Below are 20,190 nucleotides of genomic sequence, written 5' to 3' on the forward strand. Positions count from 1 at the left end.
CCAGAGACCGGGCAGTCTAATCCAGCACGAAATATCTTCATCTTGTTTGTGAATTACCTTACCATAGTTTTCCATTATTATTTTGTCTGGGTCTGTATGTAGTCGAATACCTATAGCGGACTGCATCTGTGGTCCATTGCAATGGGAAATACAATTGCACTTGGAGGATGGTTGGAGTAAGGGGGGGGTGAGAATATGATGAATTTCTCCCAGTTTATTCTTAGTCTACAGAGGTCACCATAATTAATGACCTCATTAACTACTGGGGATAGATTTATCTTCCGGATACTGATATAAAGCAGTGTCTCCTCAGCATACTTTGCCAAAATGAGGCAGTATCTGGGAAGCGTATTCCCCTGTGCCCAAGACCAATAGAATGAAGATATCACCAGCTCCTACCAGTCTGAGAACTGCCCTCATGAATACCCACTCAACAGTCGAAAGCCTTTTCAGAAAACAGCAGCTGCCCTGACTTCTGGGTCTATCTTTTGCAGGACCCCGAAAGCAGTCCTCAGGTTGTAGGATATATTACAACCCGGAACGAATCCTGCCTGATTGTTGGTCTGCCCTAAAGGTATCAAGGGAGAAAGTTGATTAGCAAACTGAAGAGGAGGCACAGCAGTCAGATGGTTTACCAGGCTTCAAGACAGCAGCAATCAGCACCTCATTAGGGGGAGCATTTCATCTGCCTCTGCCATTTTTTTTTTTTTTTTTTTTTTTTCCAAATAGTGTAGTCAGATGGGGTATCAATAACTCTTGATACGCCTTGTAGAAGGCAATCATGACCCCATCCAGACCTGGAGCACTCCCAATTCATGGTCTTGAGGGCTGCAATAATCTCCCTGGGTTCCAAAGGTGCCATCAGATGCTCTCTGTACGCATTAGTGAGCCATGTCATTTTGATGTGTTCTAGATATTCCGATAGGTTCCTCGTCCGGGGAACTCTTGATTTATATAGTTACGATCCAATTTTTATCCTGGATCTCGACTATAATGCCAGAGTAGCTTAGCTAAAGTTGCTCCTTGGCACTCCCCCTCCCCATATGCTCTAGCAATGGAATACTTGCCAAGGTGCTTTACTATCCGCCATGTCATTGTATTCTTCGAGAGCCTTTTTAATGGCTATTACAGTAGGATTGCACTGGTATCCCTGAATATCCGGAACCGAAAACCGGAACTTGGGAAATGACACCGCGAAGTTTGACGAAGTACTTGATGGAACGTATCATGGCTCCATGAAGATATGGAGATTTGGAATTGGATATTCAGGGATACCAGTGCAAACCATAAAAGAATATAATGCGAACGGGAGCAGTCATACAGCACTGAACACCTACTATAGTCTGTGGAGGATGAACATGACGAGAACAAAAACATAACCCATGTGTAAAGCATTGGGTGCAGAGTTCTGTCATGTGTATTCGTAAAGCTCATCACCCAAGAGGGTATCCCGCCACCAACACAGGAGCAGCCAGCCCTCATCCATGGGCTTACCTAGTTGAAGAGTCAAGTCTTCAACTTAGTGTGGAATGCAACACTTTGAGGTGGGGAAAATGTGTTGGTAGGAGAAGTCACTACTGCCTATTCTGGTTGTGTATGCATGGAACGCATCAAAGTAGGATCCAGGCTAGGCAGTGGTATCTAGAAGATTTTAGAAATCTGAGGCAGTTTTGAAGTATGCTGAGACAGCGATTTGTAAGGCTTTGAAAGGCTATTTGAGGTACAGGGTGCATTTGTAGTGGGAGGGGAGGAGGAGTCTGGATGATGCATTCTATATGGTTTGGAGTCATCTGCTCAGTTGAGTGAGCGAAGGACTAATTGAGTATGGGGGACAGCGCAGTTGGGGGTGGAGTCCTACGACTATAGAGTGATGGCATGTGTATCTATTACCTTGACTATCTGCCTTATACCTACACTATATCTTTGTGAAAGCGCATCTAGCCCATGCTTTTCCTACCTGTTCATGTCGGTCTCCTTCAAAGTCCTGACAAATCAGTGACTTTGCCAAGTGAGCCTTTAATGCCTTCAATTGAGCGCTACCTGAAGCTCAAGAAAACAATCTCAAAGTTAAGCCGGACTGCTCAGTGCCAAGCTACCAAGGGGATGAGCACAGGTTAATTTGGAGTTTGCTTGTGCCTTAAACAGGCAAGGATTGTGGTTGCTGCTTGACCAGGGTTTACATCCCAGTCAACCAACAACCCAATTTCGCTTTCAAATCTGATGCCACTAGAGATCTGGTTCACACCCCTCTTCTGTATATCTGGGTGTAAAAAACTGTACAACTTGCATGTGGTGCAGCCCTCACTGTTGCTTAACCCACGATACCACACTTTACTTACACCCCAAATCTATTACCTAGTTCTGGATGGAGTTGGTTGCTCTGTGCCCTGCACAGTTTGAGATCTTCCACTAGGGAGGGGCAGCCCCCCACACCTTCACATCCTGAGTAGGGAGAAAAATGCAGGATAGTGTGGAAACTGCTGTTACTTCAACCCCTCACCACTGTCACTCCTGCTACCATATCATAGTTTACGATGGCCAAGAGTCCATAACAGACTAACATTGAGGTAAGGAGCTTTCACACAGCACCCAAGCATTACTGTTTGCTTATGTAACGAAAAGGAATACTCAACGCCCTGCTGCAAGAAACACCTGCCCAGGAGTCTATTTAGCTCCAAATGAGAGGGGGCTTAGCCTACTCCGCCAGGGGAGTATTAATGAGGATCAGATCAGGTACCCCATACCTGGCTTGAAGCATTGATAAAGCGGTAGACATCCTTTTACATGGGCACTTAGATGGTCCCCCCCATGGTCCTTACCTGTGTTTATGCCCCTCATGTGGACCAGACCTCATACTGGGCCTCCTTAGCCTCACAGATGGCACAATGGGCCGATTCGCCAGGGGCTGTGGGTGGGGACTAACTATTAGACATCGTACTTTACAGTACCCCTTTAGTGGTGGCAGAGCCCCACACATCCTAACCACCATTGAATGAAGACTTCAATTCCCCAAAACTTGAAGTTTAGTGGCTGCTCCGTCTCCACCCCCCCCCCCCCCCACCCCCACCACAACCACAATAGCTAGCTAATCCAATTTGTTGGGCTGAAAACTAACTATAATGATGTATGTATTTGGTCAACTGCTTACTTGCACAGCTATTCTTCTGCCCTATTCCAACATAAGAACCATGTGACTGCATGTATGGAAATAACATCCATAACTATTGCAGATTGTTACACTCAAGTCCACAGACCAAGTTTACATTTAACTGAAACTATATAGTTACCCAAGTTCTTCCAATTCTAACCCCATCCTACATAAGCTCACAAAAACAGGCATTTTGAAAGTATTTTATTTGCTTTACACACAAACCCAGTTTAGGCAATCTTCAAGAGTTCATCCACTAGTGTGCCAATGCCATCGAAAATCTCATGCAGAGGGGCCTTGCACATAAAGGCACATGTAGTAACTATTCGGTTTGCTTCATCCACATGGCATTCATGAACATCTTTACTAATGTGTTTGGCTCCAATTTCTTCTATAGCTAAAGCTGTCGCAGCATCAGGAAACCTGAAAAACAAAATGGACAGTAAGAATTGCCTCAGACTGTCATTGCACTTCCATGCAATTGTAAATACTGTAAAAAGCTTTCTAAAGGAAGCCATTTTCAGTTCAAATATTTATTTTATTAGGCAGATGGAGAAGCAGCATTTAAAGAGGTTAGACGGAGTTCGGAATGTGGGCAGATAAGGAAATAATCCATTTCCAGCTCATAAGGTCAATTGCTTAAATGTATCCAACATCCAAGTCAAGTCAAGTCAAGAAAAACTTTATTTCGGAGGATCTCCATAAAAGTACATAAAATGAATATAAAAACATTTAAGAACAATAGATAAAATGGTTAAAAGTTGTTGGTGCAGCCGCAGGGCTAGATACCTGGTAGTTACATATAATCATGTGCCTTATAACAGAGTACAAAAACGAATCATGGTGACATTTTTAAATACCGCTTCCGTTTGTGCCATAAAGCCCCCAGAAATTTTGCCACAGCAAACACAATGTGTACAGCCATATCGCTTTTAAGAATTCTAAAGGCTTCGTGGCATCTGGTAAAACCCAGATTCCTGCAAACGGGAATGATCCATTTTCTGCGCGCCTCAGTATAGCCCGGGCAGAAGAATATAAGATGCAGCTCGGTTTCATCACTTGCTCTGCATGCCGGGCAAATACTGGATGTCAACGCGGACCAACGGCTAGTAAGAGCATGAATTGGCAAGGACCCGTGCCTCCATTGCAAATAAAGCTTCCTGATTATTGCAGGGTAAACATTGTCAAGGGCTAGTTCAAAACTATATGTGGTCTTCATGTGAAGGAATTGATGTGTTAACGACCCTAAAGATTTTGAAGGTCGAAGTGAAGGAGCCTTGGAATCATAGTACAGTTTGGTAAGAGCTTTTTTAGGAAACTTTGAACAGGCGTTCCAAGGATCGTTCCAAAGTGCATCTAGACCTAGGCTCACCAAACTATTCCTTACAAACTTGAGCCAGGCAATGTTCCCCGAATTTGGGAAGCCAAGAACTTCCTGTAAACCCCGTCTGTAATGAATCAGTTCAGGCACCGTCCATAATCTACACCAATAGATCACGGGACGAAGCGCCAACTCTTCCTCCAGGGGTCTAATACCTAGGTCTAGTCTCAGAGGCACTAGGGGTGTACTCGGAGGAAGAGCTACTAAACACCTAAGGAATCTGTTCTCCTCCTTTCCCAAGCTGTCCAAGACTTTGTGACCCCATAGTTCGCTGCCGTATGTGACTGCTCCTCTGGCTTGTACCCTATAAATATGAAGGTGTGGGCCTATAGGTTTAAGGGTCGACCTATTCTTCCCTATCATCCTTAGTATTCCACTGGTGTGTTGCACTAATTTCAGCCTGGCTTTCTCCTGGTGTGGACCCCACGCCAATTCCTCATTGAGGGTAACACCAAGATATTCAAAGGTGTTTACTCTTTCAAGTGTGTTATTCCCTATACGTGGGATGCGGTGGAGCCTGGGTGGCGGATTGAAGGCCATAAATTTAGTCTTTAAAGTATTGATCTCCAATCCATGCTCCCTACAGAACTCCCCAAATCCATCCAACACACGCTGGATTCCCATCGGTGACTTGGAGAGAAGGAGGGTGTCGTCCGCAAACATAATTGCCGGGACCCTCCTTCCCGCCAACTTCGGGACATCCGAATTGGGGACCCCGTTGAGGTGATCAATAACGCCGTTGACAAAGAGGCAGAACAGGGTTGGTGCGAGTACGCACCCCTGTCTTACCCCTCTGTCAGCGGGAAACTTATTTGACAGTGCTCCATGTCTACCACACCTCACACGAGCATAGGTGTTTGTGTGGAGGCGGATGATCATGGTCAGGAGATCAGCTGGCACCCCCACATTCGCCAGCACTTCCCAGAGCTTACCGCGTGGAACCAGGTCAAAGGCTGCCCTTAAGTCCACAAATACAGTATAGAGACTGCCACCCTCCAACTGTATTGTTTTCCAGTATAGAAGGGACAGCCTAAAGACCTGGTCTATGGTGGAGGTCTTCTGGCGAAACCCAGCCTGAAAGGGGCTCAGGATGTCCCTCTCTTCGATCCAGTCCAATAGTCGATCCAGTAGAAGCCTCGCGAAAAGCTTTTGTGGAACGTCTATCAGACTGATCGGTCTATAATTGGCAGGGAGCACAGGTGAGCCCCTTTTGAAAATGGGCACAATCTCCGCCCCGAGCCAAGTTGGAGGGACCGCCATCCCATGGATGATGGCGTTAAACAACACCAAGAGGTATGGTGCCCAAATTTTTACCTCATGCTTTAAGAGGTCGCCTGGGAGCTTGTCAAGGCCTGGCGCTTTTCCTGTGGAAAGGCGAATGATTGCCATTTCCAATTCCTCCAAGTTAAAATCTTCCATCTCAGAGGAATTATCCATGATTGGGGCGGCTAGGGTCCCGGCCTGGATTCCTATTTTGTCTAGCCCGGTCCTGCTATAAAGCGATGTGAAGTGATCCTCCCAAACTTCGGGCGCAATGTTGCCCTCGATAGCCATGACAGGTTCTGCTGAGCCATGTTTGACTATATGCCAAAATTTCCTTGAGTCTCTGGTTTTAAGTGCAGTTGTAATTTCTGCCCAATTCTCCCAGTCCCAGTCGATTTTAGCGTTTTCAAGGAGGAGCTTGTAAGCAACCCTCTTTTCCCTAATTACCGAGGGGGCCTCCTTGTTTTTAAATGCTCTGAGGAGGTCTTTCAAACTCCCCTACAACTGGCATTGAACCATGAGGCTCTTTCTCTCCTCACTTTCCTGTCCTGGACCACAGGGTTCAATACCTCGGCTAAGTTAACACAGAGGGTCTGGTGAATGTCCTCAAGGGGAAGACAACCATCTTGCGAGGGCAGTTGAGAGAGGAGACTTTCCACTTTTTCAAGGGCGAATGCCACTTGCTCGTATATGCTCCTTATGCAAGTCGGTTTCTCTAGCAGTTTGTCCCACCTTATTCTTCGCCTATTACTAGATAAGGTGAGACTGGGGGCAGATAGTCTGTTTCCTAAAGCAGCACCATTTAAAAAACAGTCAGCGGCTAGTGAAAGGATTAGGGGATTGTGGTCACTGTCTGGCCTAGGGACTATTTTAAAATCTAAGACCAATTTCCAATCCTGGAGTTTAATCATTATATAATCTATCCGGGACTCCTGGCCTGGTCTGTTAAAAGTTGGTTGCGGCGGGATGTCCCCTTGGAACCTACCATTGCATGCTCTAAGTGAATTTGCCAAAGACAGTGTTAGAACTTGCAGAATTAGAGGTGATGATGACCTAACTGGCGGTCCTACAATGTTTGGGATTTCCCAGAGATCATCCTCTTCACTACTAATCCCATCCAGGTGAATCGGTAATGGTTCAAACTGGATATTAAAGTCCACTCCAACCAGTAATGTTTCTGAACCAATGAGGGAATCGAGAAAAGTCATTAAGTCCTCCATTGTCCTTGAGGTGGCCGCAATTCCGACCGGTCTAGAATATATATTTACCAAGGTCAGGCCCATCCCAGTGGGCCAACGCAAAGCCACACACAGGATGTCGGATGAGTTTGTTTCTACCATCTCAGCCATACAGCCTAGATGGCAAGCGATCCACATTGATAAACCACCAGACGGGCGTCCCCTCCCACCCCATCTGGCTGGGACGTTGAAAGTTGCGAACCCAGGGTAGCAATGGTTTTCTCTGGCCCACGTCTCTTGGAACATGCATTTGTCATATTCTTTGATAAAGGTTCCCCAGTCACTATTACCCAATTTATTAGGTAGCCCTGCCACGTTCCATGATAGTATTTCCAATGACCTCGTAGCCCTACGTACGGTCATTGGAGTCTCATGCAGAGTGCTTTCTACCGGCCGTGAGAGGGCACAATCCCCCCACATCATCTCGTACCTTAGATGAGTAGCCCTGTGTCAGAAGAATCTGTCCTGCTAGACAACCACCCTGCGCCTTTACTGCTGTTTCATCTGCGACTGCTGGAGCATGTTCATGGGGCGCTATATGAGTCTCAGGTAGGGGCAGGGGTAGCCCAGGAGTGGTAGAATGTTGTGGGCAAATAATCTGCGGTTTAGGAATCGGATCCATGTCCCCGGCCTGGAATACCAGGGTGCTAAGCCCGTGGTCAAGATAACTCCTATGTCAGTCGCAATCATCGACTCCTGATAGGACCCCGAATCTATTTGTGACTTCAAGGGGAGTAAATGGTGGGCCATGGTTCACCTTCCATGGGCCATGTCTGTGACTCCCAGGGCGCATCGTAACCCATTCTGATGCGTTCCCGTATGTCGCAGATGTGGATGCGTAGGTATTACAATATTTAGCGGGGGGAGCAGAGATTGCAGAAAATGTGTGGGGGTGTGTAGTCATTCGTACTGGGGCCCTAGGATACACATTGTAAGAGACTACAGGTCTTGGGTAAAAATATGACAATTCACGGGGATTTATGGACCCACAGGTATTACCCAGAGGGTAGTCTAAGATGTAGTCGACTGCTCTAGGGTCTCTGAAGTTGATAATGATTACATCCCCTTCGAGATCCTTGGTTCTACGCCCTAACCAAGTGAGTCTCCGGACATGCAGTATCTCCCCATTGATGTTGAAAGGGAGAGGTCTGTTAGACCTAAGCCAGTGCATGGTCTTATTTTTTAGTTCATAGAAGCCTTCAGTTTTGCCCTTTTCCAGGGGCGGGACTTCTGTGAGCACTACCACATATGGAACCGCCTCTGGGGGTAGATCGACTAGGTGGCCCGGTCGGTCTCTTGCCCTAGCTGAGTGCTGGTTCCCACCCCTATCATTTGGAATCGTTTCTATGATGGAATTTGTTACTTCCTTTATTTGTTCGCCCACATCGCTTTGACCACGGTGTTGTTGAGCTGTGGTGTGGGGGGACTTGGCCCTATGCTGGCAATTAGAGCTACCCATGTCGTTTTTCCTGGTGTAAGTAGGAGATGGAACTAATACTGCAGGAGGGGGCAAAGCTGGGTGTACAGGATCTTTACATGGCCCCGGATGTTTTATAATTGAAGATTCTAGGTCCCCTAGGCGTTGCTCTATGTTTTTTAATCGTTCGATGATGGGTAGAACAAATGACCTTATCAGTTGCTCCATGCCCTCGAGGTATAAAGGCATCGAACCTGCATTGGGTATGGGCAACGGAGGACAGGTCAGATCAGAAGAGGGGGATGCCAAAGAGGTAGAAGGTGTTATGGCCTTGGCGTGTGTTAATGGTGACGTGGTTGTAACCTTTGTCCGAGATATTATGCCTGGAATTTGGATGGGTCCTTTGCCAAAGTCAGTGTGTTTAATCTTGTCCTTTAGGATATCTCCTAACCTTTCTTCTTTTGGAGGGAGGGGGCCTTGTAGCTTTAGGCATCAGCACCCTCCCGACCTTCTTGCTAGAGGCCTTAGCCTTAGGTTGAGAGGGAATAGTGACAATGTCAGTTTCCTTAGTAAACATACTAGAACTGGAAGGGTGTGGATCAGTTGTACCAAGCGAACAGATGGAGTTGTCAGATGTAGGATCAATGGTTCTGTGCAGTACAGGGACATTGTCAATAGCTAATGCCTCCTGTGTAAGAGTAGGAGAACTTAGCACAATGTGAGTCGGAGTTGTAGGAGACATATTATCCAATGGTATCCTATTTTTAATACACTCTATAGAGCGACGTCGCTCAGCCCTTCGTTCAGCGAGCGAGGTCTCCTTGACCGAGGCCGTAGCAACCTTTTTAAAATAATCATCCAGTGTTCCTTTAGTTGGGGTACCATTTGTTATGGGTGCATTAATAGGAACAGTCTCGGCCATGGTGATACTCAGAATGTCAAACACACAACTCACGGTTGCTGGAAACTCCAGGGGGTTCCCCCGATCCGGTCTCCTCGTGTCTCTGGGGGCCTCAGAGGGCCCGCCCTCTGCCCGGGCTCAGCCCGGCGCAACCTGCGCGCTACCCGCGACGCGGGAAAGAGGCAGTGAATTATAGCACCTCCAGGCGCTTAGGCAGCGTTTCCGGGACCCGCTCTCAGACCGCTAAGGATTCTGGTAAGTGGAGTCCCTCCTCACTGCGGCCGCAGTAATTTGCGGTGCGGCGGCGGGAGGGAAGGCAGGCAATCAGGAAAGAGCTGACGCGCTCAAGACAGCAGGACAGAGGTGCCAGGTAGGTTCAATGGCCTCGAAAAGCAAGTCCGTTCAGGTTCGGTCCCAACCAGTCAGCACAGAGTCGCCCCCTGACCCCTCCAAATACGCCAGCAGCGACTATCAGCGCCTTACCGCATACGCTGCAGTTGAGGGTCTGTACGCAGTGCCAGAACCCCATACATCACTCAGTGGGCACCAATATATCCGTAGGAGATGGAGCCAACTTCATGACAAAACCTTCAGTATTGATGGCAGGCAGGCGGTGTACACTATGTACTGTAGGGCGGCCAGGGCTAACAGTTCCCAAACAATGGAGTAATCCTCAGAGGCGTCCAGCGAGTGCCACTGCCAACTGTCACCAGGCACTGCGGGAGTCTGTATGCTACCAATAATATGCAGGAGCTAGTTCCAAGTTCACACGGCGCACGCTCAGGCGCAAGGCAGCTGCAGAAGCGGGCCGCAGCAAAGATAGAGCCGCAACCTCAGCCGCGCGGGGCCCGGATCGCGTGCAAGAGGAGTTCCCCGCTGCCAGCCAGATAACGGCCGCCGCGCTGAAAACCCAGATGCGGCCTCAGCCAGTGCCCAAGCCCGCACGAACCAGCCGCCAAAGACAGACCCACGGGGGACCCAAGAGCTCACCAGAATGTCTTTCAGGGCCCCCGCACTGCCCCACGCTTCGCCGGGTTGCCTCACCTCCAGCTCCGGCCCGCCGCCCGCAAGCCCCGGGAGTGAAGCCCCGCCCTTCAGCCGCAGTCCGAGGTGGAGGCTGGCTGGCAGATGGCGTCCCTTCGCCCCACCGTCCTCTGAATCCGCGAGGCAGCAGCCGGCGACACCAACAGCAGGGACAGCCTCAACGTTCACACCAAGCGCCAGGGGCCAGTCAGGCGTCCCATACAGCAACGACCCTCCGCAGAGCCTCAGCAGCCGCTCCGTTGCGCCGGCCTCCAGCAGCTCTGACCTCTTCCTCTCTCCTCGCATCCAAATGGTCCTGGGGTACGAAACAGGGATGCTCATGTGCGCTGTTGAGCCACAAGATTGGATAGGTGGGTGGAAGGAGGTTTATGGAACAAAAAAATAAAATGCATCTGATAACTTTAGAGGGAAACAATTGGCAACACTGGCAGAGGCAATGGGTGGTGCAAGCTGCAGTGGCTCGAAGTGTGCCCCGGCACTTTTATTCTAACAAAGTACTGCTATAGAGGCAAGGGTATGAAAACCCCCATATGAGTGGCAGAGAGAAACCATAAGCTGGAGGACATGCGGTCTGTCAAAATATTTACCTTTAAACCATCAGTCTGTAGTAGGTAAGCAGAAGCCCTATAAAACACTGCTACAAGCAGCCCAATTGAAAAGTAAACAGAACTCTAAACCGGCTGTTTCGTCCATTGTGAAGACAATTCTTTTGTATTAAAATGGCACAAACCATAAAATACTAGCAAATGTGTGTACCAATTTGGGGGCTTAAGGTGGGGCCCCTTAGGATTGAGGTTCCTCAATCTCAGTTTAGGGAAGGGGTTATCGGAGATTCCCCTTTCTCCAGAGCTAAATGTCACTGGGTCTGGGAAAGCCAAGAAGGGTTTTCAAGCCACTTGGGAGAAGGTGTGCGACAGAACATACCAAATTAAGTTGTCAAGGAAGCCCAATATGTTCGATGTTCCCAAAACTCAAACAGGCTTCAAATTTTAGCCCACAACCAGTTGTAGCAAAAGGAAGTCAAGTGACCACAACATAGGACACCACAAAGTAACATCCAAGAACCTAAATCTGTTAAAACATTCTAGAAAATAAAAAAAGGCTGTTAATTAGCATCAAAATCATTCAACATGCAAAAGACTTCTAAAGGTTATAAAATGGGGCGGTTGGGCATGGTAGTAGGGAACTTGGTGTCAAAACCACAAGAAATCTTTGAAAAGGCTAAACACCAAATGCAAAGTGGGGATACAAATAACTAAAAACCACAATAACTTGCCTTCGCCAATATGTACAAGAGTAACAAATCATAGAAATTATGCTGCAAGGTGGCAATCTACTGCAAGGCTCTACCAACTCCAGGGTGTTGGTGTAGAGATAAGACAACTGACTCATTCTGTGAAACATTGACTGCTTGTACTCCGATGGGTTGGGACTAGTGCCTGCATTCTAGGATCGGAATGAACATTTCTCAACTAGAAAGTTTGATACTGTTGAACTCAAAATCTAGAGCATAATGTCAAAGTAGCCAGGAACACAAATTACTCCATCCAAATACGTGCACATTCTCGTGCAGCACTGAGTTCTGGAATTGGTCATCTTACTTGCCAATACTACTAGAGGTGAAAGCAGAAGGGATGCACAGTAGCAAGAGACTGAACAGTTGCACAAGTTAAATGGCAAACAAAACAAAATCTATTTCATGCAGACAGAATAAAGCAATCAGTCCAATTTGAGAGGTCTTGCTGCATGCCTAGCAAATGCAAGACTAATTAACAAACCAACACTATTGTTGCAATAGGAAAAACGTAAAAATAGAAACAAACGCTACATGAATCATCTAAATAGCACAAGGTTAAGTAACTAATTTGTGCAAAATACTAAGTTTTTAAATGAGAGTGAAAACTGCATTAAACCATGAAGCTAGGAACGAAAAAAGACCCCACTTTGTAGAACATAAGATCTTGAACATGTAGTTCCAACCCTGCTTTCCTACACGAGCTACTTTAATATTAGAATTTACTTTCAGTACAAAGTACTTTTTTTACAAGAGGATCTTACCGTCCATCAATATTCTCATTCTTGCCAATCGTCACTTCACAGCCTGGGAAGATCTTCGCCGCCAATACTGGAGAAATACAGCACAGTCCAATGGGCTTCTTCGCTTTGTGAAAATCTTCCAGTGTTGACTTCACTTCGTCATTTACTGTGCATGCATTGCCCTCCACTGCCCAGGATGACAGGTTCTTTGCCACACCGAAGCCACCTGAAATTTAAAGGGGTGAAGCCAATCTTAAAACATGGTTAAAAAGATCAGATTAAGGCGGGCAACACTACAGTTGTAAGACAACTTTATGCAAGAGGCACCCAATGTAGTTTTCCTGTACCTGCATTTAGAATTAGATAGCTCAGTACACATCACACCTTCATTATAACTGCTGCTACATACAAACCACGAGTATCCCCTCAAGCTAGCCATTCTTTCCATAAGGCTCTCAAACAGTAGTATATAGCTCTTTGTTTGATTTTAAAAACCATTTACAACTGTACATGCGAATAATTAAATGATCTGATTTAACTATAGTAAAGAATTTAAAACAGTACATGCTAATAATTAAATAATCTGGTTTGACTATAGTAAAAAATTTAAAACAGTTGATCAATAAAATAGAGTTCAGTGGTCGTGAATGTCTTAGTAATATTCTGGTGCAATACGTCGCCCTAGGTTTCATGTAGTTTGAGATAAAACATCTTTTAGTTCAGGATCTCGACTCTTACTGAAGTGGGGGTTTGGCTTCAAGAAATCTTGACGCTTTATGAACGAATTTCGCAAGCCCAATATTTAACTTGGTGTTCGCAGGGTTAAGGGCAGCCAGTATTGCTTGACGGCAGGAAGGTACACCCAATTTAATACATTGGCCTCTCAATAACTGCCGTCTGGCTTGAAGTAGTACTGGGCATGCACAAACAATATGTTCCATTGATTCGGTGTGGTAACCGCACAACCTGCATGCAGTGCTACAGCCCGACCGGCGCCATGCCGGGAGATTCTTCAAAAAGGGCCATTCTCCCATCCTCAAGGCTAAGAACTTACGCTTCCAATAAAGTGCATATGTGCTAGACAAATAGGGCAGCTGGACACCCACTTCGTAGTTGGTAATCACTGCCCAGGCATGTCCCCTCTTTGATAGTGTTGTCCTATCTGAATGGAAGGACCACAACCTAACAGATTTCTTTATGGCAGATTTTAACACTGATGGGGAAAGATTTAAGTCCCATAGGTCTTTTGCGCCTAAAAGCTGTAAGCTGTGATCCAGGTATTGTTGGTACTTTTGACTAGTGGGCTTTCTGTATTTCCTGCCAGAGTCGCGCCTCCAAAGAACCCTCCCGGGCCTGACGCAGTCTATGGCACAGTTTAACAAAGGCGCCTGCCTCCACACCGAGGTGATCTTGGAGTCCCAGTTCTAATCTCACCTGGGCTGGCGATGCAGATTTTGGCAGCTGGAATGCTCGTTTGAAGATTTTTGTAATTAATATATTTATTAATTTACTGGTTGAGCCCTTGGTGATCTCATGACCATATGTTAGTGCGTCGATTACTTTGGCTTTCATTACTTTCAGCATAGGTGTAAGACTGGGACCTAATAGCTGGTTTGATAGTTTTGCAGCGGCCACCTCTAATGAGAGTGCTTTTATTTGTAATGCTTCCTTGTGCTTGCCAAAGGAGCCACTTGCCTCCAGGAAGCTGCCCAAATATTTATAACTGGAGGTTGAGTCCAGCTTTGTTTTATTGAAGAACCACCTTTCTATTGTCCTTTTTTTTTCCCCAAAGGAGATAGTTTTGGTTTTTGACAGGTTAAGTTCTAAATGATTTTTTGTCGAGTATGGTAACAATTCGTCCAATAACCTCTGTAGACCCACTTTTGTGTGGCTTAATAGCACCAGATCGTCGGCGTAAAGTAAGTTGGTAATGCGGGTCCCATCGAGTTTTGGGGGATGACAATTTACTCTATCAAGTGCTGGGGAAAGGTCCGATATAAAAAGGTTAAACAGGAGTGGAGCCAACACACAGCCTTGTTTAACGCCAGTCGCTGTTTGGATCTTCCTGGAAACATGGCGGCCTTCGCCCAGTTTGATTTTAATCCAAGTTTCAGTGTGGAGCTGAATTATTGCCTGTAGGAGAGACTGTGGTAATCCCCATGTTTTAAGTTTCTGCCATAACAGGCTTCTGGGAACGCGATCAAAGGCTGCTTTGAAGTCTACAAAGCAGCAATGTAGCTGTGTGTGTTGACATGCTGCTTTATCTATCAAAACTGTTAGTGTTAGCAGATTAGTTATTGTCCCAGTTTTGGCTATGAAGCCTGTCTGATTAAAGGAGAGACGCGCAGTTGTTTCGACCCAGGCCTGCAGCTCCTCTAGTAAGATGTTTGCAAAATACTTGGACTCCACGTCGAGAAGTGCTATCATTCGGTAATTTTTTGGCTCGTTTCGGCTTTCCACCTTTGTGGATCGGGTGAATGACTGCTCCTCGCCAGGATTCTGGGATAGTGTTTAATCTGCAATAATGGAACAGCGGGGTCAAATAGTCTGACCATAAATTAATGTCGGATTTAAACATTGCTTGGGGGAGACCATTCGGACCGGGGGCTCCATCCACTCTTGCTTTCCTTATGTGGTTTGAGATCTTATTTTTTAATGCTGCTGGCAACACCGTGGGCTCTGGTTGAGTGGCATTCCATTCCGTAGGGTCCTTTTTTGCCGAGTCTTCTGAGGGTGTATTTTCGGGCAATGCTCGCCCCTGGCTCTCTAGACTCAAGAAGGGGGACTTAAGGCTTGCTGGACTGGCAAGATCGAGGCCAACTTTGTTGTGTACGTCTCCAAAATGGAGAGATAGAAACTTGCTCCAGTCTGCTTCGCTGATGTTTGCGCTACAGTGTCCGGTTACACTTTGGTTACTCCTGTTCACTAGGGACCAAAATTGCTTCGGATTGGGATTTTTACTTTCGTGGATGAGCTTCAGCCAATATCGGTCCGAGACCTTTAGTTTTTCCTTTTGAATGGTTGTTCTGAATAGGGCTTGCGCTTGCTTGTAATTATTAAAGTAGATTTTGTTGCTGGGGAACTTTCTTGAAAGACGGAGTGCTCGATTCCTCTCGGTTCTTAATTTCCTTATGGCTTTTGAGATGAAGAATTGAGAGGTTTGATTTCTCGGGCCCCTCCTTAGGGGAAGTTCATTGAGAAGAAGATTTATAAGAGAGGCCCAGCCGCTGACCACATGGAGATTTGTGTCTCGAGATTGATGTAGCAAAACTCTACTTTTTTCTATCAGAGATGGGGCCATAGAATGACCACTTTAGCCGCTTAAGATCCTCTGAATGGCTGCCTAAGTGGGTATGAGCCAGTTCCTGATGTGAGTCACCAGAAGATAGTGTTATTATTTGGGCCCGATGGTCACTGTCTCCCTGTTGGGCAATTTGATAGCTCTTGATCCTGGGCAGTATTTCTCTGCTCCCCAAGGTAAAGTCCAGAAAGGAGTGGGAACTGCCATTTGACCAAGTCCATGCAGGTGGAGTGTCGAAGGAAAATCGCCCGTTCAATAGAGTAAATCCCAAGTTGTTAAACTGTGATCCCACATATTCCCCCAGTTTTGATGATTTGTTCCCGGCGGGGATTGCCTGAGGTAGAAAATGTGGGGGGGTTCTTGGGGAGTCCAAGCATGTGTCGTCTACGAGGTTACAAAATAGATTGGTGTTAAAATCACCCGAGATGATACTTGGTGTGCTTCCGTACTTGCTGATGAGATCGCAGATGGAATTGATCAAACTGTCCATTTTGGATTTTTTCTTTGTGGTGCCGGGGGGGCTATAGACGTTAAGAATAAACAACTGAGGGTCAATAGTTGAGGTTCCCAGGGTTATTCCAGAGAGCCATTCCTCTGCAAAATCGATCTGTTTGACACTTGTTGATATTTTTGTTGATACATAGATCGAGAGACCACCCTTAAGGCGGCCGAACTTGGACTGCCTGGTGGCGGGTGTCCTAAACTCCAAGAAGCCCACTATTGGGATACTTTCTCCTGCCCAGGTTTCCTGTAAAAGGATAACGTCGTATTCTTTTAGAGAGTCAATTATTGCTGGAGATTGTTTTTCCGAGCCGAATCCATTAATGTTCCAAGAACATATTGTCAGGTTGTGATTAACTATGGGTCAGTCGGTCTGGTTTCGGGATAAGGCCCCCGGCAACCATGACCAGTCTGCAGTGCCACTGTTTCGCTGGTTATTTGCTGGCTCAGGATTGCCTTTGGGCGAGCTGCCTCTGGCAGACCTCAGTACTGAATAAGGGGCTAGGGAGGAACTTACAGTGCATGCCTGATTCGTTTCGAATATTGAGGGATAACGAGGAACACTCGGGGTTGTTTTTATAATACCCCATGTTTTGAACTGGTCGGTTTTGGTCAGCACTAGATCCCGAATTGTGGACGTTAAGAACGTTATTTGAGTGGCTTCGCCCGTGTTGGGTCCAGTGCTTGAAATAAATTCTATAGCAATTATATCCACCGATTGAAGAGGATTTAGGTCTGGTAATGATTTGAAAAGTTTTAATATATTTCCTCGGTTAAGAATGTCATGCGGCCCCTTGAGGTGTATTCTGGGGTGAACAGCAATTTGGTGTTTTGAGTGCTGTTTTGGGACTCACAAGACTTGTTGGCCGCTGCTGGCTGTCTTTGCTTGGAGTTTGCTTTAGAGAACTTTCTTGGCAATACAGATATGGTGGGTGAAAAAGAGAACTTTTCCATGTGATTTGTGTTTACAGAGTGTGGAGCATGGTTTTTGTTTGTGAGCTCCAAACTACAATGGTTTGCTGAGTTTAGGTCTCTTTTACAGCCAGAATCTAATGCAATACTTTGTGTACATGGTTTACTTTTGTTGGCACCGGTGAGGGGTTGAAGTGAACTGAATTCTTGGGCAGTTATTTGAGATGATGCAAGGCTCTGATGAGCAACTCCCGAAACTGGGTGCTTAAGTGATGGTTGTATGAAGACCGGTTTTGCTTGAGTTGATGAATGAATAGAAGGTTCCAAATCTTGGGATGTTGCGGATTGCCTTTTAAGCCGGGTTGAGGAGGCTGTCTGTGTAAGTGACTGATTTAACGGGGGTTGAGGACTTGTCCATTCTCCTTTCGAGGAAGGTATTGGTGTTGTTGATGGTGCATTACCTAAGGGGGCTGCCTCGTCCCTGGGAGGATTACTCGTGTTAAAAGATGTTAGGCCGATTGTCAGTTTGTTACGGCTTTTTCGTTTTCTTTTCCCTTCGACAGGCGATTTGGTTTTTTGAATGTTTTAATGAAAATTGGTTCAGCAGCTGCTGTGTCGATTGGGTTGGGAGACTTTGTGCTGGAGCGGACTATCAGACAAGGTGAGTCCTGTGGCTGACTCATGGCCTGATTGGGAGGATCTTGTGACTTGTACACCGAGGGTTTCTTTATTTCCGTTAAAACGGCTGAGAGAAATTGGGGTAAAGATGAAAGAGAGTCTATGATAGGCGAACAGCAGCACACTGATTGCACCAGCTGTGTTTGTGCTTGGGCTTTTTTAATGAGAGCGTTAAGTGCCTCCAGTTTTTGGTCGATCCCGGCGGTGTACACTGCAAGCGTGTTTAGCAAGTGTACCTGCATGTCCATCTTGTCTGAGTGGTATGTTAAAGCAGCTGACGTTGTTTGGAAGATTTGTAATAATTGGGACCATAAGTTATTGGGGTTGGCCGGTAGGGGTGTTTTTTGCCTGTCCGGCTCTTTATGCACGGTATTGAAGAAAGATAGGTCCAAAGAGGTGTTTATGATGTTAATATTTGGGTCTTCAGGTATCGAGTCTTGCTCAGATGCCGCCCCTTGATTCATTCTGTTCAAACAGGGGTCTAATTCGGATTGAGCTGAGTTGTTAAGGGCCACTTGTGAAAGGGCCCTTGCCTGTAATGAAGTGGCTATTGGACTCTTTTGTGATTTGTCCTGATTGGGATTAACTGAGGAATAAAGTATAGACGGAGAAAGCAGACTTGGGTTTAAAAGTAGTTGAGTGATTGAAGGGTCAGCATTACTGTGGGTTGTTGCCTTTAAAGAAACTTGATCTGAATAGGTTGAATGTTGAACTGAAGATTGAGAAGGAGTCTGTTGTGGTTGGATGGAGTCCTGGGCTTCGAGGGCATCCTTGCTAGGAAATTCTGTTATTGAGGAGGCGCTCTGTTGACTTAAATCCGTTGGTCCTCCATCGACCCTGTGGATCAATGGGAGAACCGTTATTTGGTGTGATCGTGGCTCGAGGGCTACTTGAACGGGTGCCTGTACCTGTTGATTATTCTGTGTACCTGTGGCACTCTTCTGGGTTGTGGCTGGAGCTATAGACCTGAAGTAGTCCCTTAGGGAGACCTTGTTTTTTGCTGGATTTGATTGTTTTGTAGAGCCAGGTGTTGGTTCCTCACTCGTTGGGTGGGCATGTGCAAGCCCTGGATCTGAGGTTGTCCTTGTAGTTACTAATGTATGAGGTGGTGTTGACATCTTTGGGGAGGATGCCAATAACTCGCAGAAGTCCGTGTTGTTTGCTCCTCTTTTTGGCGGTTTTACCAGGGCTTTCCTTACTCGTCCTGACCTCATTCCAAGCGCCCTTCCTTTTTTTTTTTTTTTTATTAATGTAATTTGTGTTTTGAATGACTGACTGAAAAGCTTCCAGGTGGTCCAAAGGAGTTGCGATTGAGTGGCTTGGTGGTGGACCAGATCGATGGAAACACTGTAAACAGACTTAATTGAAGGGGGACATTGATTTCGCCTTTAATTTAAGTGGGTAGCAAAGTGATTGCTGAGTTATTGAGTTGTTAAGTTGAGTGGCGCCTGCTCTAGCAGTTCTTTACTTTCAAGTGTATTCAAACGAAAAAGAAAAAAGGTTTAGATTCTGACCTCAGAGGCCTCAGGAGTCTCAGGGACCAGAGCTAGGACCGGTGCAAGTTCGAGCTTGTGGGCTGGCTCGAGGCCCCGGATCAGGCTTCGCTCCGACACCTCCGGCGTCCCCTGGCAATGGCCGACCACGGTGTTGCTCGCTCCCTCTCCGTTATCGTGGCCAGAGTCGTGGTCGTAACCCGTGACCGTGGTCAGGAACGGGCCCGTGATGGGTAGCCGTCGATAGCCGCCACCACGTCTCTGATTTTGGCGGGATTTGACGGGATTGTGGGGAGTGCGGGGGGGTTAGTGGGGTCACAGTGGCCACCAACCTGAAACTGACCCCAAGCTGGCCTGCCACAGGACCACCTCGCCCCTCCTTGCTCCTCGCTCCACACACGACTCTACTCTGAGCTTGAGGCTCCGGGCTCCGCGCGGCTCCACACAGCTCCTTCTCCGTTGTGCACGCGGGTTGTGACAGCTCTCGCCTCGGACTGAACATGGCGGGCTCCCCTGGCTGATGGCCGGCTGACGGCTGGTGTTTGCGATGATCCGGCAATCTGAGGAGTCCGGCGGTCCAGTTGCAATGGAGAGGAGGGTGGACAGAAATCGCGCCTGGAGGGCTCCTGCAGCCTGCTGCCGCAGCTACTGCCGCAGCTACTTCGCTGTCAGTGATACAGGTGGGCCCAATCAGCAGCGTTGCTCTCATGCTCGCGGTTCCTCTGCTTTCCAAGTAAAGTATCATGCAGCCTCAAACAGTAGTTTTATTGCATTTTGCACCCCAAGCAACACACGTTAGAAGACCAGCAGACACTAGTTTCAAAGCAAATCAATTGCATTCCCCAGGATAGAAAGTCGCTTTCAGTTCATTTCTGA

The 20,190-nt window shown here is 46.9% G+C and overlaps 1 protein-coding gene across 1 annotated transcript in view; it reads right to left on the reverse strand.

Moving 5' to 3' along the window:
* Window positions 1-3,337: 3,337 nt before the first annotated feature.
* The window catches only part of LOC146802463 (glutamine amidotransferase-like class 1 domain-containing protein 3, mitochondrial), a 30,884-nt gene continuing 14,031 nt past the window's right edge, over window positions 3,338-20,190 (reverse strand). Inside the window, exons 3-4 of the mRNA XM_085620435.1 lie at window positions 12,451-12,655; window positions 3,338-3,571 (exon numbers count right to left, since the gene is read on the reverse strand). Coding sequence (XP_085476561.1) covers window positions 3,379-3,571; window positions 12,451-12,655 — 398 coding nt within the window. The 3' untranslated portion in view covers window positions 3,338-3,378. The remainder of the gene's footprint in view (window positions 3,572-12,450; window positions 12,656-20,190) is intronic.

This window comes from Triturus cristatus, chromosome 8 (assembly GCF_964204655.1).
Source record: "Triturus cristatus chromosome 8, aTriCri1.1, whole genome shotgun sequence".
In the NCBI taxonomy this organism is placed as follows: Eukaryota; Metazoa; Chordata; class Amphibia; order Caudata; family Salamandridae; genus Triturus; species Triturus cristatus.